The sequence below is a fragment of the Typopeltis vanoorti genome, chromosome 6 (genome assembly GCF_054136105.1).
Source record: "Typopeltis vanoorti isolate ZY-2024b chromosome 6, IOZ_Tvanoo_1.0, whole genome shotgun sequence".
NCBI lineage: Eukaryota > Metazoa > Arthropoda > Arachnida > Uropygi > Thelyphonidae > Typopeltis > Typopeltis vanoorti.
This window is the reverse complement of record NC_143554.1, coordinates 29,565,113-29,589,853: the sequence shown is the minus strand read 5'-3', so window position 1 is coordinate 29,589,853 and position 24,741 is coordinate 29,565,113. Positions and strand designations below refer to the sequence as shown.

At 34.9% G+C, this 24,741-nt stretch overlaps 1 protein-coding gene across 2 annotated transcripts in view; it reads right to left on the bottom strand.

Moving 5' to 3' along the window:
- Positions 1-24,741, bottom strand: part of LOC150105354 (uncharacterized) — a 129,340-nt gene that overhangs the window by 66,356 nt on the left and 38,243 nt on the right. For both annotated transcript variants that reach the window (XM_090394090.1, XM_090394091.1), the window contains exons 2-3: positions 21,375-21,458; positions 3,506-3,756 (exon numbers count right to left, since the gene is read on the bottom strand). In XM_090394090.1, the coding sequence (XP_090250216.1) occupies positions 3,506-3,661 (156 nt within the window). In that variant the 5' untranslated portion in view covers positions 3,662-3,756; positions 21,375-21,458. The remainder of the gene's footprint in view (positions 1-3,505; positions 3,757-21,374; positions 21,459-24,741) is intronic.

The window sequence follows — 24,741 nt, the reverse complement described above, 5'->3', positions numbered from 1 at the left end:
GATGAGACTTGGATTCACTGTTACACACTACAATCCAAACAGTGGACAGAAGCCAGCTGTTCAGCAGAAAAGAAGACAAAGTCGGTTCTAGCAGCAGGAAAGGTCATGGCATTGGTGTTTTAGGATTCTAAAGGTTTTCTGTTTATTAATTATCTTGAAAATCATAAAACAATAACTGGGGAATATCATTCCGATCTTTTAACCAGCCCAGACAAAAAAATTTGTGAGAAAAGACCCGATTTGCAGAAGAAAAAAAATCATCTTTCATCAGGACAATGCACCTGTCCACAAAGATGTTTTGGCAATGGGAAAATTAAGGGCTCTGCACTATGAATTGTTGGAACATCTACCCTATTCCCCAGATTTGGCTCTGACTTCTATCGTTTCCCAAAACAAATTTTCTCGCTGGTCAGCTTTTTTTCTTCAAATCAAGAGGTGATTGCAGCTGTAGAGGGGTATTTTGCAGATCTTACTGAGAACCACTACAGGGACAGGATAATGGCACTGGAGCATCGCTGGATTAAATGTATTTTAATCATCATCAAATTCCTGATATATACCCTCGGAGGGTGGTGGGGGGGGTGTACAGGATATGATAGTACTACATGAAAAATTTACATCATTACTAACTTCCTATCTTTTAAATGTCAAGATTTTAAATATAAGACCAATATTATCAGGTCTTATATTTCTGTCTTCTAAGGCACTGTATCAATCCACCTATATCTTGGTCTTCCTCTGGGTTGTTTTCCTGCCAACCTGGCAGAAAACACTTGTTTTGTTAATCTTTCCTCACTCAATATGTTTAAGTGACCATACCACCTGAGATTAGCTCTGCTAACATATTCCTGGATGCTGACAATGTCAAGTTCTTTCTAATATCCTCGTTTTTAAGATGATATTGTCATTGATGCCATCTGTTCACGCCTCTCATATCTGCTTATCATATCATCTCATATCATCTCTCATAACTCTCATATCTGCGGTCTCTAGTCTTTTGTCAAGTATTTTACTTCTGATCCAGCTCTCAGATCCATAAGTTAAAACTGGTTTGAACACTGTCTTGTATACAGCTAATTTAGTGTTCCGACTAATTTCTCTCTTATTCCATATGAATTTATTGCTGACCTTCATATCATATCTATTACAACAGTTATTCAATTTAGTCAGGGAATCTTGCAGACTTGTAGTCTATTTATTTAGAATTATAACATCGTCCGCATAAAGCAAAGAGCTGATATTAACATATCCAATTTTGATATCAGGCTTAATACCACTTTCCTTCATAATGTGATCCATATAGATAATGAATAACAAAGGGATAATGTACATCCTTGTCTGACAACAGATTTAACATTAAACTATCTTCCTGTACTTCCTTCAATTCTAACTGCTGAGTTACAACTCAAATAAGGACTAAGTATTGCTTGATATAATGCCTCATTGACCCCATATAACTGTAGTGTATTGAATAGCTTCTGTCTTGGCACCTTGTCGTATGCCTTTTCCAGATCGACAAAACTTAAATACAGATATTTGTTATATTCCCATGATTTTTCAACTATTTGTCGTAAAGTGAAGATCTGATCCTGACGGCCTCTGTTTGGCCTGAATCCAGCTTGTTCTTCACCAAGCCTTTCTTCCACAATTTTTCTCAACCGTTTCTCAAGTATACTTGCATAAATCTTACCAGAAACACTCATTAGGGAAATACTTCTGTAATTCTAAAATAAACTAAAATGGCACATGGAGCAGAACTTAAAGCCTTCAAAACAATGATTTCACTCTGAGTTCAGAGTTGCAAAATGCAATGGTGTTCACAGTTGCAAAATGCAGTTTCTGGACAATGGGAAACAGGAGAGAATAATACTATGAAAGAAATTTCACTGTAGGGTTAAATAGGAAAATGTGGATCTAGCTGCAGTCCGGTAAATAATGGAAGTATGAATGCAGAGTTCAAACTGCTAACTATAGTGTAAGTCCGGGTTTCTCAAACTTTTCCTATGATGGAACACTTCACAAATCCTGAAATTTTAACAGAATACCTTGGTTAGAGTCAAGTATCATCAGTCTGGTGTTCAATGTAAAGCTAAGCGCACACTATTGCCGCAACAGGCTGTATCACATCACAAAACTGTGACAGTGCAAACTACAGGTGTGTCGGGCTGCAGTGCATTGACCTTGCTTGTGACTGCACATTTCCTAGAATAGATACCTCCGTACTTCACTTGTGCTTGGAGGTGTCAACAACAACGAGCAGCTGTCAGCCAGCAGCTGAGTCAAGGCCAGAGCACGCTGGCCATAATAGTACAATCCACCCCAAAGTGAGGAGTGCCTGATTTTCAAACATGTTTGAACTTCTTGCAGAATTTAAAACCATTCCAGGCTCATATTAATTTTGATAATTTTTCATGGAACACTTCTTCACATTCTGTGGAACACTGGTGTTCCTCGGAACATAGTTTCGGAAATGCTGGTGTACCATAGAATTCCCGAAGCATAGAATGTGCAGCATTGTTCAGAATAGGAATCTTCATTACCTCTCTTCTATGTTTATGGAAATGTAGGTGAAGGTTTTAGGATAACAGTATTACTTGTCACACAGCAAAGTCTACTATGGCTTGGTTTAAGAATAATAGCATACATGTAATAGACTGATCAGAGAAGATAACAGTCCTGATCTAAACCTGATGTACAATGTATGAAGTAAAATTTTGTGCAAGAAATGCTCCCTGGACAATAAAATCGCTCAGAGTTCATTTTTCATTGAATTTGTCAGAAAAATGTGAAACGTCGAACACAGATTGAAGCAGTGATGCTAATCAAAGATAAGACTAAACCTCATTGAAAAGGTAATATCTTGATCCTTATTTGTATTTCCTGGGTTTCCAATACCTTTTCACGATTATGTTGTCAAATATCATTTTATTATTATTTTTTTTTCTTACACATGTTGAATAATTACACCAAGTTGAAATGATACATTATAAATAAATGAACATGTAACAACAGTAGTTGTCGAAAGTTTATTCCCCTTGGTTATAAGTTAGATTAAAATTGACAAGAAATTATATTCTTGTTTAATATTTTTTCGAAGTTTAAACAAACAAGGTCTGCACATGAAGTATCTTCACTAATGACTTCATATTAACTGCCTTAGTATCCTATTATGCAAAGCCACATCCTTTCAGATGTGTGTAATGCTAGGCATTATACTACCCAGACCAGTTTCAACCTTTATTGAGGTCTCATGAAAATACTTCATACAGTAAAACTTTGTTTTCTTAAACCTGGATAAAGGATTATACTATAATATACTTTCTTTGGAAAGTTCAATTTAATTTGTAACAGTAAAATTTGTAACTTTCTATATCTGTCTCTGAGCCACAGAATTTTAATAATATTAGTATTATTCTGAATAGTATTCAGAATTTATATTCCTGATTATATATACTTAGTACACAAAATAATTATTTTAAAACTGATTTCATATGATCACAATTACCTGTCCTTTCTTCCACTGTGACAAATGCCTATGAGTTTCAGTGACAATTTCATGGATGGAAGGTTTGGGATCTCCGTACAGACAGACAATAATGCTAGTTGCTATGACACATGCCAGAAGAATCACAAAGCTCTTTGTCCTCATCTGTTCTAGCATCACATTCACTGCTCCTTTACCTGTGCAGCTTAAATTTTCTTCTCATAATCTTTCAAATAAACATCTTGTTCACATTGTTACTAAATATATGGAACCTATATCAAATAAAAGCAAGCATGCAAAGTTAATTTGTGTAGTGCCACTCCACATGATTCTTAATGTTTCATAATATGAATTCCTTAAAAAAAAAAAAAATTACTTAGTGAGTAGAGAAAAATACCAATTCATATGTCTTCTCTTCTCATGCAGGCTTAAAGAAGAGAACATGTCAATGATTTTAGTTTCAAAGACCCAAAAAAATGTGATTTTTTTGGGTCTTTCGCAAAAATTAATCTTAGTGAAAATGGCAGAAAGCAACAGTATTTGAATTCAAATCTTTGACAATGAACTGTAATAAAAAAATTAATTAACTTCACTCACAGTATTTCACAAGAGCCGATCATAAGTCAAATGTAGATATTTAAAATTAAACAATGCTATTTCATAAAATAAACAAACACATTCAACTTGAAATTACTGATAACAGCATTCTAACATCAGCTGATACAGGAACTGACTATGCATTACTTACTGTAAATTTAAGATTCTGAGGAAAATAATTTTTAAAAAAAGTAAGGTAGAGGGTAGAGACAGGAAAAAAGCATTAAAACACTATCAATTAATTAATAAAAGAGCAGTTTAACGAAGATAGTTTTAATGAAAATACAGAACTGAATCAAAGCTCAGGAATCTTTCAAAATAATTCATATTAGTGCTTCACAGTATAAACATGACCACACGAAGAGATAAAAAAAATGTGAATTCATTTAACTTATTAACATTTCTCTGGTTTTCTATCCAGCATCAGAGCACAAATAACTAACAAGCACAAAACTGAAACATTAGAAACAATTCAATTTATAACTGACACAGAACTAATGTCCTACCAAACCACCTTCTATGGTACAGTTAAATGCTGTTAGCCGATTATAACAGGCTAACAGCATTTAACTGGCAGTTAACCATAAAGTTAATAATTATTAACTTTATGGTTAATTGGCCCACAGAGGGTATCAGTTAAAATTGAATTATTTCTAATGTTTTAATGTGGTGCTTGTATGCCTCTCATGGTATAATTTGTGCTCTGATGATGCTAGGTAGAAAACCAGCAAAATATTAATAAATTCAATAAATTTATTTTTTCATCTCTTTGTGTTGCTTATATCATGAAGCACCAATATGAATAATCAATAGATAAGCTTTAAAAATAATATTAAATAAGCTGCATAAGCCTTAGGAGAAATAATAATTGGAAATAAAAGGAAAGGTTAGACTCCTTAGTACTCAGAGGAAGTTAAAACTATTAGCACAAAAGAAAACCTTTTAAGCATATCTACATGAGAAATCTAATGAAGAAAAGTATAACAGATAAAAAAACTTAAGAAATGATACTTATCAACAGAAACTGGAAAATAAACTAAAAACTTTGGGATAACTATTCAAAATAACTCAAACATGGCATTAAATATTGCAATTAAAACAAGTATATACAAAACTATAACAAGGCCACTTAACTTTATAAATTAAAGATACCAAGAAATTATATACTTGGTTTAATCCATTATCCAAGTGTAAGCAAACAAAGTTTGTGCCTGAAGTATCTTTCTGGACTGGGGCAACTCGTGGTAAAGGTGGCATGAGTTCTCATCACTTGCCTCAGTATCTCCCATAATGCAAAGCACATCTCCTTCCAGACAATGTTATGCATTAAGGGAAGGATCACTACACAAACCGGTTTTGACCTTTATTGAGGTCTCATTAGTGGGAGCCAGACTCAGAAGTGGTGATACTGAGATGGAAGTAATGGAGAAGTCATATTTCCATATACCAGTTGCCAAAAGACAACTCAAGTGGAAAAAGTGAGAAAATATTGTGCAAAAGGGTATTCACAATGAAGAAAAAACTGCTGATTTTTTTTTTATTTTTTATCAGCTGATGCATGAATTAAGACTATGTGGCCAAAAATTATTGCTAAATATTCTCATGGACTTTCCTCATCTGGGATACCACTCCCCCATATACAACCTGCTGATACCTCTCAGAAAGCCAATCTCCAATCCAATGCACTAATCTACCATCCAACACCCTCAGTTCCAATTTAGTTTGACATATGGCAATCTATCGATAGCCTTTTGCAAAATCTTAATATACTACTGTATATGCACCCCCCCCCTGTCCAATGTATTCGTCACCTCATTATAATAAGCGAGCAGACTACTAAAACATGATCGCCGCCACTTAACTTTACGTATATCTGAAACATTGAAAATCAGTTCAATCCTACAAAAATGAAAAATGGGAGTTGATAAGATCAGAAATGTTAACTAAACAATTAACCAATAAATGGAATATCAACAGCAGGACAGATAAAAACTCCCATGCATATAGAAATATTATGGAAAATCTGAAGAAAAGAACAAATGCTAATAATAGTGGCAAGTGCCTGATGGATTTCTGTTCAGGACATGGGTTAGTCATCATTAATATCATGCTTCAATATAAAGATGTACAATGATGCAGAGAAGTCTCACTATGTTACCATTAAAAGAGATATCATATTGATTCACAATAAAGAGTAAACAGGGGATTAATGGAATTCTTAAGAGTAAAAATTATATTCTTTTTTTTTTTTTTCTGCTCGAAGCCAAGTAATGATGTTGCTGAAATGAAAAATATTTAATAGTTTTAAAAATAATTAAAGTGAAGAAGCTTTAGAAATAAACTACTCATTTATACAAATATTATTCAATAATATTTGTATGTTTATGGGTGGAGTCTCAGTGGCAAACACTGAAGAAAACATTGATTTGGCTCTGGCAGGCATATGGTGAAGTTGTTTGCATGGAGAGAAAAATCATTACTCTATGGTGGACACAATAAGTTAAAGAGATAGACCCCCCCCCAAAAAAAAAAAACAGCAGAAGTACCTAACAAGTCGGGTAGATGCCAGTAGACAGTACAGATAAAAATATAAGAAATAAACGAAGTCATGGGAAGACTTTGGTTAGAAAATGGAAGATTGGGAAGGTTGAAAAAGCATTCGAGGCATTTGCATCCACTAGGCTGCCTGAAATGCTCTAGAAGGCAAATATAAGATATGCCAATGTTAATGTGCTAACAAGTACTAAGACTAATTTGGAAGAAAATAATTCACAGGAGATTAGTAATAACAAAGTTAATGATCAGTGCTGCCACAGTTTCTTATAAACACACCCTTGAAGGTACATATTCAGAAAATTATCACCACCATTGTTATAATTCCTGATAACTATCCTCAAGGAGTATACAGGATGTTACCCTAAACTTATGATCCAACATGTTAACAAAGTTTCTTTCCGTACATGAATCTAACAGATGAAAGACTAATCCCATCATACATTCAGTACCATGGTTGGTTCGTTAAGTGTCCAATTATTGATGAATGAAATAAATTTTTGAAGACAGGAAGACAAAAGTTCAGAATAATTTTCAGAATTGGGAGAATGGTAGAGGCAGCAGATGAATGAAACTATGTGGCAAAAAAATTTTAACCACATAAGGTCAAAATGGTGAGATTCTAGGTTAGGCATCCTTTGGCAAGGGATATCAGAATGCACAAATATCTCCTCTCTTATGGCAGAATGATTCATACAGGATATAATATGGACAGTTAAGATGAGCTGTGGTAGATTTAGTAGATTTGAGGTTGTCAGAAACAGAACATTAGGTTTGGTCGACCGAAGATGATGATGAACATAACTCAAGTTACTGTTGATGCCATTGATGTTGGTCAAGTGAATATGAGTTTTTTTTTTTTTTTTCTATGTGATTTTTCAGTTTAAATTTTTTTTTTTTCAAATTTTACTGAGAGGTTTAGTTTAACTGAAGAGACACTATACCTATTTAGTTCCATGTTTAATATTACAAACAGTGAAGAGAAACATGTAGTGGGAGAAAGACTCTTGAACATGTTGTGATACAGAGAGTATCCAATCTCTAACCCATAACATGAACTCAATCCTAATGGATACACAAGACCTTTAATACAGAAAATATTTGATAATAAATCATCCCTGTTCCAGATTGAAATCTGATATTAAAAGGATCAGCATATTCTACCTTAAAGGGATATCTGAACGAATAGCAAGGATCCTTTGCAGATGAAATATACTACATTCAAACCATTCAAACTGGAAGTAATCTTCCTTACCACACCTTTATTCCTAAATGGGGATTATCAAACACTCTTCTTGTCATCTTTGCAACTTCGAACAGACTGGCCATTCTGATACTATTAGAATCAAAGAACATCACGATTATACAATATTTTTTAATTCAGGCCTTGCTTCTAATGCCCGTGAAACCAGACACAGAGTTCAGTAGAACTGTACCAAGATGGTACAATACAATAGGTTCAAATATGATTGTATATTTTGTTTGAGCTGTGTGAAACCCTATGCCTCTGTCCCAATCTTAATTGCACGGACTATATGCCTATTTCTAAGTTTTGGGAAATTATTGCTGTTAATTGTTTATAATTTTTTATATTTTTATTTACTATTTTTAAATTAATTACACATATATTCCCATATCTCTGAATTCTAATAGTGTTTCTCTCTTCTGAAATATATAGAAATATATGTAGTGAAATATACAGGAATAATAAATTATATTTAGTTCTCTCTTACATGTGTGAAGCCATTATACAAAAAATATGGTATTTAAATAGAGTCCAAACATATATAAGTCCATTCATCCATCAAATTCATCCCATACATCTATAAACTGCACACTACCTTCCTGCATAATCTTCTCATGGACTCATTAGCAAAAAGCTTATCATAGCAAGGTAGCAGACTCACAATCTTAACTTTGTTACTCTTCATTTTCACTTCTTTCAACAACTCTTTCCTATCTCTTCAATATTGCAATTACTTTTAAATTAGCATAAAGATTCCCAACGTACTTTATTTCTTCCATTAACTTGGACATATTTTCAAGATGCCTTAATATTTCTTATGAGACATATGGAAGGCTTGTCATTACTATTATTACAGTAATGTACTGTTTATCCAGTCACACTGGGAAATTTTGGCCTGGTTGGCCAAGTGGTTAGCGTATCTGCTCTCCAGCCAAAAGGCTGTGGGTCCGAATCCTGCAGTGGGCATGGATGTTTGTGATTATCTGTGAAATTACTAGTGGTGGTGGACGGTCGATGGCTTTGGTGCAGTTGTGGTTCGTTGTAGTTGGTGAATTGAGTGCTGGAGATAGAGTTATAGAGTAGGTGCCTTCCCTAAATGAGTTTATAGACTCCCTGGAAGTGTCACGTAATAATAATAATCAATTTTTTTAAGGATCATTAGCTTCAAGGAAAGCTACATGCACCACCATGCCAGCAAATGAATAATTTTCACATTATTCTCAAATTATATAAATCACTGAAACTTTCAGTTAGTTTCTTGAGTTAAAAAAGGAGTAGTAAATTACATTTTTAGCATAACTTCTCACAAGAAAACAAAAAGGTTAATCACAAGAAACTGTAAACACAAAACATTTCATTTGGTATTTGAGAGGGAGATGGCAAATCCCGTTTTATTTTATAGCCTGGTACGAAACTCTGGTCGAAATCCATAGAGTTTCAATGCCGAAAAAACTATCGGCGGAACAAAGTGTAAATGATCACTTGGGTATCCTTTCGGCTTATCTTTGTAATTTCATTTGGTATATTTAGATTCATTTTCTGTTCCTAATGGAAACAGATGCTTTCCTGGGGTATTTATTACTTCCTTACAATCAGAAAAAGAATTCTAGGCACCATCCTTTCCACACACACACACACACACACACACAAAAAAAAAAAAAAAGCAACATCCCATAATGAAACTACAGTAAGCAGATACTAGCAACCAGTCTGCTATGAAAATTTTGCTAAACCTATCTGCCCTTCTAAAGAATTAGAAAAAGAATTGTTGACAATTTTAATTTTAAATGATAAATTACGGTTAATGAACTGTAGAAGTATCTGTATACGAGGGTGGTACGAAAAGTTCTCGGCCTAACAATGAAAAAACGAATTTATAATTTCAAAATTATTTTTATTTTTCAACATAATCTCCCTTAAGACTAATTTTTTTATTCCACATTTATTCCAGAGATGTTCCAGTGCCATTATCCTGTCCCTGTAGTGGATCTCAGTAAAATATGCAAAATATCCCTCTTCTTTTTCAGCACTACAGCCATCCAAGTTAACATGTAATGAGATACTTGTCTGCCTGGAGAGCTAGCCCAAAATTTTTCAAGCCCCGTATATATAACTTGAAATCATTTCAAATTGCACCTGAGATTTTGGATATTATTAAGGCAGTTCACAGATGCTAATTTTAGAAATAAAATTCTACTGAAAAATTTGCAACTAAAATGGCATATGAACATCGTGAAAAGGTACCTGACTGCAGGACTGGCTCAGATGTCTGTTTTTAGGCTGAGTTCCCGTGCTCAGAGTGACCCCCACACTTTCATATTTCTAAGAAAATCTGATAATAGAATTTTGATGTTTCAGAGATGTACTGATACGAGAAATATTTTATTATATAACTTTATGTATTTAATTTTTGTAAATTATGTTTAATAAAATTGATTTTTTCGACAAAAAAATTTTGCAAATATTTTTGGACCCCACTAATAACTTTTTACCGAGGCCCCGCAAAACCTCCAATGATTTTACAGTTGCTGATGTTACAGATATGCATATCAACATTGAGTTAGACAAACAGGAGAAGTTTAGCATGTTAAAAAATATGAATGTGAACAAAGCAGTGGGGCTGGATGGCATATCAGCCCATGTCAATCTAAGTCTCAACTCTTGCAGGGTTCCAATGGAGTGGAAAACAGGTAACATAGCAGCATTGCATAAAAGTGGCTCCAAGGAAGAGGTAGCAAACTACAAACCAATTAATATATCAGGAGTGGTTTTTAGAAGTATTGGAAAAGTTGGTGATAAGGAAGTTATTATCCCTCTTTATAAGGCTATGATTCACCCACATTTTGAGAACTGTGCACAGATTTGTCATCTGGGTTTCTTGGGGACCAGAAGAGGGGGAAAAGAGGATTCAGATGAGTGACCAAGATGGTGATAGGTCTGCGGAATACTCCCTATGAGGATAGGTTGAAGGTTTGTGGGTTACAAAGTTTAGTTGATAGGTGGAAAAGAGTTGACATGATAGAAACTTTTAAGATAGGGGTATTAAAGGGTTTTATAAAATTGATACAAGTGAAATTTTGCATCATCATCGTTTATTTATAATTTTACAATTATAAATAGGAAAACCAATCAAAACAAATAAGTGTACACTAAGATAGGACTTGGAGGTTCTTATGACGTGAAGGAAAACCAGGCTTCTCTGTCATATGCAAATTGATGGATCTCTGATGGGGAGAGTTGTGTGTGTGTGGGGGGGGGGGGGGGAGAATATTGCTGATGTATTTCCAATATTAAGTTTGGGGTCTGCCATTTTTTCCATCTGTAGGGGCGTAGAGGACCATAGCATCAAAAGGGTTCCTTTGAACAGTGCATACTAGAGGATCTTGCTGGGTTTCATCTAATATAGTAGAGTTAGGATGTGGTCTTGCCAGGAGTAATCCAGGATATATCTTAAGACAAGTAGTTCCAAAGCTATTTATAATATCAGTTGCTGCTTTTATTGAGATGTTCGAGGTCTGGGAACCGTACAGAAAGATAGACTAGATGGTGCACTTGTAAAGACGAATCTTTGTCTCCTTTGAGATGAGGCTCGACTTCCATATTTCATTAAGAATCCTGTGGAACTGGAGTGGGATGTGAATCTGCGAGATTTAAGGTAACCAGTAATTTACCACAAAGAGTGCTTTCTATTTTCTTGTCTTGATGTCTGTTAAGGAATCTGAGATGTGTGATCCTAGGTATACAAAGTCCTCTACTTCGTCAAGGTGATCATTTTGATTTATATAGATGTGCCCATCTATCTGACTTTTTAATATCTTCGTTTTTGGTAGTTTATTTTTAGTCCAAATATTTTTGCAGTTCTCCTAAGGCTGTTGAAGTGGTTTTGAGTATCTGTAATGTTGGGGTCAATGAGGACTATATCATCTGCAACACTGAGGTCTTCATGGTGCATCTGTATATATGGGTCTTTGATGAGGATTCTGAATTTAACTTGAATCAATTTAAAAATATAGTCAATCACTATGATGAATAGATATTGGGCCATGTGATATATTTTTCAATATATGACAAATAGTCAGAACTAGGAGACATCCATGGAAGTTGCATAATATGGTTAGTAGGGATATGCGGATTTTTTTGCATGGAGAATGGTGAGTGAATGGAATGGATTGCCAAAATTAGTTGCGAATTCCCGACAGTGAGTGGATTCAAGGAGGGGTATGACAGGATTTGTGTATAATGGTTAATTTGGGTCACCGACGAGTCTCCAGACTCCATGGAGATGCTGTAAAATAATATTAGGATCACCTGATTTAATTTCAATTATTATTATACGGGCAGTTCCATGTAGTCCGAAGACATCGTGAGAGACCTAATCTATCATACCTCTCCTTGAACCCATTAACAGAAAAAGCTCTCAACTCTGGCAACCCATTCCACTCATTCACAACTCTCCAAGTAAAAAATCTAGTCCTCACACCCTTACAATCCACACCTTGATTCAATTTACAGGGATGACTCCCTTTTTATGGTCCCTCTAGGCCAAGTGCTGAAACATTTCTCTTGCGCCTATCCTATAAAATCCTTTAAGCAACTTAAATGTTTCTATCGCATCCCCTCAACCTCAATAGGGAACATTCCACAGGACACTCACCTCTGAATCTTCCACTGCTTCCTCATCCCCAAGAAACCCAGGGGAGGAGACTTGAACACAGTAATCCAGATGAAAGCGTATCAAAATCTTATAAAGAGGAATGACAACTTCCTTATCTCTACTTGTTAATGTTCTTCAATAGCTAAGTAATCTTATGGGCGACCTTAGCAACATGTCCTCTAAACTTTAACTCTGTCTACCACCACACCTCTCAAGCTTCACTTATTTCCTGGAGTATAGGACCATCAATGTGATACATGGCTTGTAATCTATTTATCCCAAAATGCATAACTTTAAATTTCTCAACATTAAACTGACACCCATTAACTCTTGCCCATGCTGACAGCCTATTTAAATCGTCCTGCAAGATCTCCACACTGCCTTAACTATTACTCTAATTTCACATCACCGACAAACAACTGAATATTTCCTTTCAGGTCATTTCCTATATCATTTATGTACAAATGAATGGTCCCAGCACTGAACCTTGTGGCATACCACTAGTCACCTGTTTTTGCCTCTATTCTGCAGCTCCATATACCACTTCGTGATATCTGTCTAGCAGCCACCCTACTATCCTCTTAACCAGTGTCATATCCATCCCCATTTGTTCTAATTTGCATAACTGAGTTCCATGTGGTATTCTATTGCCATAGCAAAATCCAGCAAGGTCAATGTATAGCCATTTCCTTTATCCAACTCAGCTGTCACACTATTATAAAAAGTTAGTAAATTACTCAAGCATGACTGACCCTTCACAAAGCCATGTTGACCCTCATGCAGTATCATATTTTTATCTGCCTATTTTTGAATTCTCTTTTTTACCAATTTTTTTCCAGTACTTTTACCACCACACCTGAGATACTGATTAGTCTATAATTTGGTACTATACTGTCTTAGAACTTCCCTTATGCAAAGGAATTACAAGACACTTTTCCCACTCCCTTGGAACTCTACCAGAGCTAAGACTTAAACAGCATAGTCAAAAGGCACTGCCAGTTCCCTGGCACATTCTTGCAAAACCCTAGCTGATATCTCATCTCATCCCACAGCTGTGTGTGTACATCGAGATTTTGCAATATCCAAAGAACCTCCAATTCATCTGCCTGTTCCCACATTAGTGTCTGCCACATAGGTTAAAGCAGTAACCTCAACTAGGATAATATATCCTTGCAAAGTGGTCACTCAATAACTCAACTATTTTTATCCTTCCTTCTCCTCGTGACCGTCATCACTCATTAAGATTAATATTCCATAGTCATTTTCCTCTTACTTGCCACATAACGAAAGTACTCTTTGGGATTTCCTCTGGCCTGCTCGGCTAGATTCTATTCAATCCGAGTTTGCCTTCCTTACCTGACCCTTGTAATTTCACGAGTTTGCTAGTCACCTTTCTCTTTATATACTCTCCACAGCATTTTCTTCATTATTATTATAATAATAATTTGTGTAGTTTAAAATGAGAGTAGCTCCATTTCTTCCCTTCCAGTATTATTATTATTTTTTTTTTGTTATTTCCAAGATGTAGAAGGGCTTTATATTCTCTGTTGGGCAGATTGCTTGCAGGAGGTTTCACTTGTAATGGCACGTTGGCCAAGTCAGCTAATATTGTTGGCATCACTTGGGAAGTTATAGAATCCATGCCAGACCTGTTATCCATCCATCTAACTCCTACCTGATTAATTCTTCTTACCCTAGGTCAGGGGCTGCCAACCTTTTTGGAGTAAAGAGCCATTTTTAAAATTATATCTGTTAAAAAAAAAAAATTAGGGAGCCGCACGTTTTTTTTATTTTTTTATTTATTTATTTTTTTTTTACAGTAACACGTTATCATACTTGTAAAACACAGGGGTGACATGCCACATGAAATTATATGATATTTTAAAATATTAAATAACAAACAAAGATTTCCTTCTCCTTACAAAAGCATATATATAAAATCCAATAACATACCTATTTCTTTAATTTTTTTTAATTTAAAATACCTTCTTAGTGTGACTTTTGCTGTTGAACTACTTCGGATAGTTTCTCAATATGCGGCGAATATGCCGTAATTTTCATTTTCAAACATGACGAAAGACTCGCGTTGTTTAGTTGGTTTCTCAACTTACTTCTAATAAAATTCATATAAGAAAATATTTGCTCACACAAATATGTCGATCCGAAAATCAATAGAAGTCCAAATGTGTATGTTTTTAACTGAATGTAAGTGTCCAGTAAACAATTCCACGTGTCAAATACAATCTGATCTTGCTTTTTAAGATCTTCTATTTCAGACCATTTGTGTTCTATTGCAAGGGTAGATTTTTGTTTTTCCAACTCCTCCAGGTCAGCTTCAAGATTTGTAAATTTTGAATTCCACAAATCCTTGGTTTTCAGGTCCTCTAACTCAAGTTAGAATGCAGCTTCATCAATTCCAGCAAAAGGTGAAAATTTTAATTCGGCAGGATTAATTTCAAGTGGTCGCAATAAAAATGACATAGTTGCCTTGTTCTTTCTAAACTCCTCAAATCTCCCATTAAATTCAGATCACATATTTACCACAATTTCTTTGAAAATGGTTAAATTTATGGAATTATCAGCTTGTTCTTGTTGATATTTCTTCAACGTAGGAAAATGTAATAATGTGCCTTTCTCTAAGTCTGTCGCAAACAAATATAATTTTTATTCAAACGAAATCACTTCTTCTAAAAGCAAAACTGCTGTATTTCCCTTTCCCTGTAGTTTCTTGTTTAGTGTGTATAAAGTAGAATTTTTGTAACCAATGAGTATCTTCTAACTGTGCATATTCAAGGTCCTTTTGTCTTAGAAACAACTTAACCTTTCCAAGGCAGGTGGCAAATTGCATCAAGAAGATCAGAATATTTGCAATTGATTTGAAGTTCACAAAATTTCTGAAGTTCACAAAATTTCTGATGATGTAGTGGTATTGCCATTATTTTGTTAACAATTTCTACAACCAAATCTATCACTATTTTTTTGGTAAAGTTTGTGCGCAAAGTATCTCTTGATGGATTATGCAGTGAAAGGAAAACGCGTCATGCAAAATTTATTTGTTTTTTAAATAAAGAAACAAAACCTTTTATGTACCTTTCATGCTTGGCACCCCATCGGTCGCAACAGATATTATTTTGTTAATATTAATACCCTTACTTTTCAAGCAAGTGGTAACAGCAGATTAAATGTCTTCTCCACGAGTTTGTCCTGTAAGTGGCAGTATATCAAGTCATTCTTCCTGAGGTCCTTGAGAGCTTATGTATCTACAAATAGGTACAATGTCATCTACATCACGATTCGTCACAGGCAATGGAGAATCCTGGTGTTGAATTTAGATCTGTAACCTGCTGATTTGTTATATCTTCTGCCATTCGTATAGTTCTGTCTCTTACAATCTTAGCAGATAATGGCATGTCTTTTATTTTTGTAATAATTTCCGCTTTGTTTTTAAAATCGAAGAAAAGATATTTGGACATTTTAATAAAACATTCTTTCAGATATTCGCCGTCTGTAAAAGGTTTTCCTCATTTAACAACTTCTTGAACGGCCACAAAACTAGCAATAGTTTTATTTCTTGATGCTTTTATTCATTTGGAAAATGAACATTTAGTTAGGTTTACTTTGTGTTGCAACTCTTCTACTGCCGTTTTTTTTCATCTCTCCATGGATATGCTTTGTCAAATGTATCATGTTTATTTAAAAAATATCTTTGTATATTTGATTTTTTATTGTTTGAAAGCTTTTCATGGCATATTAAACACATTGGAAATCCTGCTGTATTTGCTACAAATGCATAGGTTTCAGTCCATTCACTTTTAAACTCCCAATTTTCTTGTTCTATCTTTCTCTTCTTTGCTGAAATTTTACATACTATAAAAATATTTTTATTTTGTTAATATTTAATTTAATGTTACAATATTCACATTACATAACACAATCACCAGTAAATAAAAGCACTGCAACGTCCACTACAAAACCTTTACTTATTTTAACAAAATGAGCAGATTTACAGACCACATCTGCGCTATATGCGAAGACAATAGGTTCAGACAGGCAAGCACTACCGTAGCACTACATGTGCTAGCCTAGCGTGACGTCATAAATGTGTCCGAGCCAACTGCTCGATCGCCATTCGCTAGAAATTAATTTAATTTGTAGCGATTAATTTTTGCTACAACATAGCACTTGCATAGTGCTCTGCCTGGCTGATCGTGCCCAATGTAAACCGACGTTTTTTTGAGTATCGACATATGGTTAGGGGTCATTTGACCTACAAAAAATTTCTCTTTACTTCTATGTTTAGATAGATCATTTAATAACATAAAGAGCTGCAATTATTCATTCAAAGAGCCGTATGCGGCTCCGGAGCCGCAGGTTGCCGACCCCCTGCCCTAGGTATACAATTTAATACTGCTTCCTCTAGATGACCCTTAACTATATCCCATGCACTACTATCATCCTAACCTTGCAGTGTTTTATGCGATGGTACAGATTTAAGATCCTTCCTAAGCATGACAATCACCTACCTTGTAGTTCCACAAATATCACTTCTAGAATATTCCTCATGTTTTACAATCTGTCAAGTCAAGACTGCATAGTCACTTTCACCAAACATTGGCCATGTTGTCACCTTGGTTTTGGATAGCTCTTCTGATCCTATGACCAGGTCCAATACTCTCCCACCCTTAGTCCCCTCCATCACGTGATACCTTAAGTAATTATCTCGCTGCAGGTGCAACTGACCTTTCTTTCCAGTCTATATCTCTATAGTTGAAGTCCCCCATAATAATTACTTGACATGTACTCATTGTACTAATTTGACGATGCATGTCTTCCAGATTATCTGTGAAACTCCCTGGCCTACAACAACAACCAACTGTATATTTTGTCTTACTGGCCTTAATCTCACATCAAATGAACATCTATCATCTGCCTGTCTCCCATTTGTTTTTATTGCAATTCATCTGCTATCATCAGCAGTACTCCATCCCCCATCCTACCTTCTCTGAAAAAATATATTTTTTTTGATAAAGGATTAAACTGAATTTATTGTAATCTCTGAAAATACTAAATCCCTCCATTCAATTCCTGTAACTACATCGTCATCTGCTGTTAGCCCAGTCTCACTAATGCCTATAACTTTTGGTGAGGTTGCACTAATCAATACCAAAAACTCCTCCCTCTTATTCCTGATACTTCTGGCATTAGCATATAGAAACTGCAGCATCCCTTTAGTCCCTACCCACCTTTACTTTCTGAATTGACTACCCTACTCTCACTTCATGAGTGCCTTCACACAAACTCACTTGCTTCCACCCTAAATGCTCACGTTTCTCTGAATTTGCACTTCAGCATGCTCAGTGAACAAAGCTCTCTCCAGGCACTTAAATCCTTTAGATGCAGTCTATCACAGCATTATACAAATCCTTCTTTCCATCAAACAGAGACCACAGATCCGCAAATTCTACTTCATTCCTTTTGCACAATCTACATATAGACTCATTTGCTATCAATGCCCTCCTCCTCAGTTCGCCTTTATCATAAGGAGACTTACAATTTTCACCTTCTCACTCTGCAGTTTTGCTTCTTCTGACAACTCCTTTAAATCCCCCAATTAAAAAAATTAATTCAGGTGATCCTGAATCATATCAATGTCTTATTCCGAATTTTAAAACAAGCACTCTGTATTGGATCTATACTCATATGAAGAAAACACCTACCTATAACCAGGACTGGTGCATAGTATTTTTCTTGTGTTTGCGATTAATGTTCGGCACTTTTCCAAAAAAGTTTTTTTTTTTTTTTAATAAAGTGTGAATAAAACGAACAGGAAATGAAAAACAAATGAAAACCGCTTTACAGTATAATGTTACCTATGGATTAGTCCTGCTTATACGAATTTTTTCAAGTATATAAATTTTCAAAATAATATAAAATAGTAATATAAAGTTAAGAGATTTATTGAAATATTCTTTACATTAATTTTGCATTAATAAATAAATTAATTTTGAAGATTCAACAAAAATAGATAAGAGAATTTTACAAGAATGTTTCGCATTGGACTCGAGAGTTCGCTGACGCCGCCCGCTAATATAACAGGCTCGAATGTCAAGAAGAATGAGTTATCAGTAGCAAGCAGACTTTTATGGCCGGACCAAATGCATCCGATCCGATTAAAATCAGGACACGGCCCTTACATGGAACTCAACAATTAATCATAAGTTAATTTATGATACATCAAAAAATAAAGAACTATTTTAAGTATATTTTTGTAAATTTTAATCAAAAATTACAATGATATAATCGGGTTCAGGATACAATTTCAGAATTTATTTGTTCGTTTCCGGGAAGATCTGAAGTGGCCCGAACGGAAGACTACGTACATTCATAATTATATGTACCATTCTGTACCATTCGTTGTTCATTTAAACTCTTATCTCATATTTTTTGAGATCTTCTAGGCACCTGTGTATATTGCACACACCACCAGCCAGCCCTGCCTATAACTATTAAATTTATTAGGCTAATAAATTTCATCATCAATTTCCTGATATGTACTCTCAAGGGGCATAAGACTATAATGAAAGCACCATATGATTAAGTTTACATTATTAAAAATCTCATATCAATAATTTTCCTCCAAATTAGTCTATTAGTCATCAGCACTCTAATATTGTCGCATCTAACATTTCGTTCTTCTAAAGACACTTCTGAACGAATCAACCCACATACACTTTGGTCTTCCTCTGAGTCTTTTTCCTGCCATTTTGGCAACACCTGTTTTGCTCACTTTTTCTCACCCATTTTATCTAAGTGATCATACTATCTAAGTGATCATACTACCTTAGATTAGCCCTGCTCACACATTCTTGAATGCAAAAATACTAAGTTCCTTCTTAGTATTAGCCGTCATTTAATATGATTTTACCACTGATGCCATCTGTTCAGACCCCTAATTTTTCTAAGAATTCCAACATTTGTGGTCTCTAATTTTTGTTCATGTGCTTTATTTCTAGTCCAAATCTCAGATCCATAACTTAAAAATTGGTCTGAATACTGTCTTGTATATTGCTAGTTTAGTGTTTTGGCTACTTTCTCTCTTATTTCAAATAAATTTATTCAACTGGCTCCCCCCCATACCAGCTATGCTTATGCCATTGTCTATTACTAGATTTAACTTACTATTAGGTAGCTCAGTCAGGAGAGGCTTTTAACCTAATGGTCCAGAGTTCATGTCCCTGTTTGGGCAAATGAATTATTTTTGTTAGCCTGGTTGGTCATGTGGGCATACTCATCCTCCAACAAAAAGGGCACGGGTTTTAATTCCACTGTGGGCATGGATGTTTGTGATGGTCTTTATGTAGGAGATGAATTTTATTACCTGGTGAGAGACAACTGCCCTGCTTATTGGCAGCCTGAAGTGGCTTGAAAAAGATCCATGTTTAGTCTCTAGAGCAAGGTTTCTGGACTATGAAAAAATACAAAAAAATATGTAAAATTAATAAAAAAAAATGGGGGAGGGAAAATCCTTAGCCCACCCAAGGTACAAATGTACAATAGGTTTACTAATAACCTTTCATAACTACAAAAAACTGCCTAAATAGCTGAAATATTTTACTTGTTCTATACAGGCACTCCATTCAGAATGCATCTGAACTTTATGTTCCTGCCTATAAAAACAGCCTGGAAAATAGACTAAAGATAAACATAAATGGCAATCAATATACAAGCATCAATACCAGATGAATTGCCCATTAGCCCTACCTTAAAAGAATTCTGCTATAAGTTCCCTATTCTTCCTGACTTTCTTGCATGTCTCCAAAATAACGTATCCTGCTATTTCAACTTACTATTAGGAATGTGACAAAACCATGATATGGCCAAAGAATGCAGAATTAAATTTCATTAACAAATGTTTTGAGAAAAAAATAAAAATGGGTGTATATTTTTCGTTCAAAACATTTGCTTATAAAATTGAATTTAGCATGCTTCAACCAAAACTGCAGAATGAAGAAAAATTGAAAAATGTCTAATAATACTCCTCCTAACCATGTAACCACATGGAAATGAGAAAAAGGAGGAAAATAAATTTTTTGATGTTTTTGGTAGAAACCAACATCTAGTTTCTTCCTAAATATTTCTGCCTTTGAAAAACTCATTCAATGAATACACTGATAGCTGCTATAACCTTATAAATTAATCTTGGAAATCCTTTTATTTATTTATTTTTATGGCCTGTTATCCAATGCAATCATTGGATAAACAGGCCATGCATCCTCTTTCACTTTTTAGATTATTTGTTAAAATCAAATGCTTATTGTTTTGTTGGATTTACTTTAGATTCATGACCACTTACTTGTGATCACTATGCTTGCATTTTTACATGATTAAAATGTTTCATCTAGCTATTTTGTGGTTTGCATATTTTACATTTTCACATTTTGAATCTTCATGTAAATCATAAAATATCCAAAATTTTTCTATTGTTATTTATGACCAAAATTGTACTGTTTTTCAATATTTTAAGACAAATTTTAATACACCATAATATAAACAACTTTTAAGACTGCATTATCTAAACTCTGAAGAAAGATAGCAAAACCTTGTATGAAGTAGTGCAAGATAATGGCAGACTTTTCCATTTCATTGTTATGACCATTCACCAAGAATTTTTCTGCTTCAGCCGACTGAATACTGAATCTTGCTATTGATTCGGCTGAACAGAACATTTGAAATAGAGACAGAATTGGCCAAATACTGAAGCAAAACTGAATATTTGGCATATCTCTACTTACTATACATTAAAATTATGAAACATGCTATTTTGCTCTGCAAATACTTACCACAATTATGGTCCAGCTGCATATTATGCGCAACTTTAGTTTCTGTGTCAAGTAGGTCCTAATAACATTTCTTGAAAATATCACCTGTAAGATAATTGTCATATAGTAAAGGATTATTCATTGATTTGTAACTCATAATGAAGTCACTTAAAATTACTTTACATAAAATCAAGGAAAAAATTGGCAAACTATGAAAACAGGCAGTAAACCAATTAATATCAACTGCATTTCAAACATCAAACCTATAGAAAATGTATGTTTTTAACTATTCTGACAACAAATTAAATATGGCACTAACAGAATATGACTGGCAGTATAGTGGGAAACTAGATAATAGGAAAATCAATTTAACACTAAGCTGGCTATATATGACTGCTGAAATCAATTTTAATGAACAGATCAAGAGTTATATATAAAATAATAAATCCACTAACACCTAACAGCCTTGCCTACTCCACTATAAGAGTAGGCAAGGCTGTTAGCTGCCTTGCCATTTTAGCCCTATCCAACTTTTGGAGAGTGAAGGATAAGTTCAATCTCCACTGGTGAGAAACTAGATAATCAGAGATAGCAGGTGCAGGACTATCACTAATTATACACAGCATCCAGTGTAAATTAAGTGTTTACAGGATGAAAACACAGATTCCAGGGGGGGGGGGGGGAACAACTGCCCATGCTTGAGATCAACTAACTCATGAATCAGTTAAAAAGAAATCAAGAGTTGGGTTAATAAAAGCTGATCAAACACTCAAGATCACAAATGTATCTGAGGGAAATTATTGGAGCAAACCGATAGCATCACAGAGAATGTCCCATTAAAAATTAAAACATCAGAAAACGTCATTTCCTGATATGTATTCTCAATGGGAGTACTACTATGACAGCAGTACATGATCAAATTTAAATTATCAATGTCATATCAACAATTTCCCTTCAAATTAGTCTATTACTTATCAACACTCCAATATTGTTGTATCTAACATTTCTGTCTTCCAAGGCATCTATCAAGATCTTAAGTCTTCCTCTGGGTCTTTTCCTGCCATTTCAGATCAAACACCTGATTCGCTAACCGTGCCTCACCCAAAAGTAACCATACCACTCTAGATTAGCCTTCCTCACACAATCTTCAATGCCGATAACATCAAGCCCTTTCCTAATATCTTCCGTTTTATCATGATGCCATTGTTTAGTCCTCTAATTTTTCTCAGAAAAATTCTGTTGTCTCTAATCTTTTAATCGTGTAATTCTTTCTGATCCAATTCTCAGATTCACAAATGGTTTGAACACTGTCTTATATAATGCTGGTTTAGCCTTCTGTCTAATTTAACTTATTTCATATAAATATATTCAACTAATTCCAGGCCATACCAGCTTTGCTTATTCTGTTGTCTGTTTTCAAATTTAAATTTGCCATCTTGTCTTGGTTGGTGCTAATGATTAGAGAGGTGAGAAGTATTCTATGAGGGAGGATGTAAAGGAATTGTTAGAAGAGGCAAAACTGAAGAGTAAGAAGGCGAAGATTGTAAAATTCCTACCACACTATGATAGATGCAAACTGAGGAGGGCATTGATAGCTAATGAGTTTGTACGGAGATTGTGCAAAAGGATTAATGTAGAATTGGTGGATCTGTGGATTCTGTTTGATGGAAAGAATGATTTGTACAATGCAGATGGACTGCATCTGAATGGTTTGTGTTAGGTGTCTGGAGAGAGCGTTGTTCACCGAACATGCTGAAGTGGAAATTCAGGGAAACTTAAGCAATTAGGTGAAGCAAGTGAGTTTGTGTGAAGGCACCCATGAAGCAAGTGAGTGTGAGAATGACCAAGTGAGTAATCTAGTCTCTCAAGCAAAAATATTGAATAAGGTAGTCAATTCAGAAAGTAAAGGTTGTTGCTACAGATGATCTGGAAGACATGCTTCACCAAATTAGTACAATGAGAACAGGTCAAGTGATTATTATGGGGACTTCAACTATGAAGATATAGACTAGAAGGAAGAAAGATCACATGGCAGAAAGGAAATGGAATTTATATACCTGCAGAGAGATAATTATTGCCAGCAGAATGTGATGGAGGGGACTAGGGGTGGGAGAGTATTGGACTTGGTCATAGGATCAGGAGCTATCCATAACCAAAGTGACAACATTGCCTCCAATTGGTGAAAGTGACCATGCAGTCTTCACTTGGGAAATTGTAAAATATGAGGAATCTTCTATCAAGGGATATTTGTGGAACTACAAGGCAGGCGATTATGATATGCATAAACAGAAGCTTAAATCTGTAAGGATGTACACGGGATATAGCTAAGGGTCATCCAGAACAGCACTTTTTAAACCTTTCTACTCATGACCCCTTTTCAGCAGAAAAATTTTTACGCAACCCTGGGTATATAGCTATATAAATAGGTATACAAATCAAACGTTTACTGATAATAAATCATAAAGAAATTTATTTTAAAACAATTCTTTGGTATACATATAATTTTACCATTTACATATGTCTGGACAATTATTGGTATAGTGTGTGTGTATACACACACTACTGCCTTATAAGGCAAACAATGTGTATACACACACACACACACACACATATTGTTTGCCTTATAAGGTCTCGAATCTGAATTAATTTTTAGTCGTGCGTCCAGAAACCTTTTTCGGTTACGAAACCAGAAATCCAATATTTGGTTACGAGATCCCATTTGGTGTCACAACCCACAGTTTAAGAAGCTCTGATCTAGAGGAAGCTGTATTAAATTGTATACCTAGAGTAATGAGGATTAATCAGGTAGGAGTGTTAGATGGATGAGTAATATCAGTAAGCATGAGCTGCAGAAGAAGAAAATGTTGTGGGAGATATATATAGAGAGAGAAAGGTGACCAGCAAACTCATGAAGAGTACAAGGCTCAGGCAAGAAAGATGACCATTATGGGAAGGAAGGCAAAATCAGATTATGAGAAAAATTTAGCTGAGCATGCCAAAGGAAATCTCAGAGATCTTTTCATTATGTCGCAAGTAAGAGGAAGAATGATATGGAAGATTAACCTTAACAAGCAATGGTAGTCATGAGGAGATGGAAAAGGATAAAATAGTTGAGTTACTGAGTGACCACTTTACAAGCATATATCTTCCTAGTGAGGTTACTGCTTTAACCTATGCGACAGACACTAATGTGGGAACAGAGGTGGATGAATTTGAGGTTCTTATGATATTGCAGAAATTCAATGTAAATACAGCTGTGGGATTAGATGAGATATCAGCTAGGGTTTTGTGATAATGTGCAAGAGAACTAGCAATGTCTTTGACTAACCTGTTTAAGTCTCAGCTCTGATAGTATTCCAAGGGAGTGGAAAGAGAGCAAAATTATTCC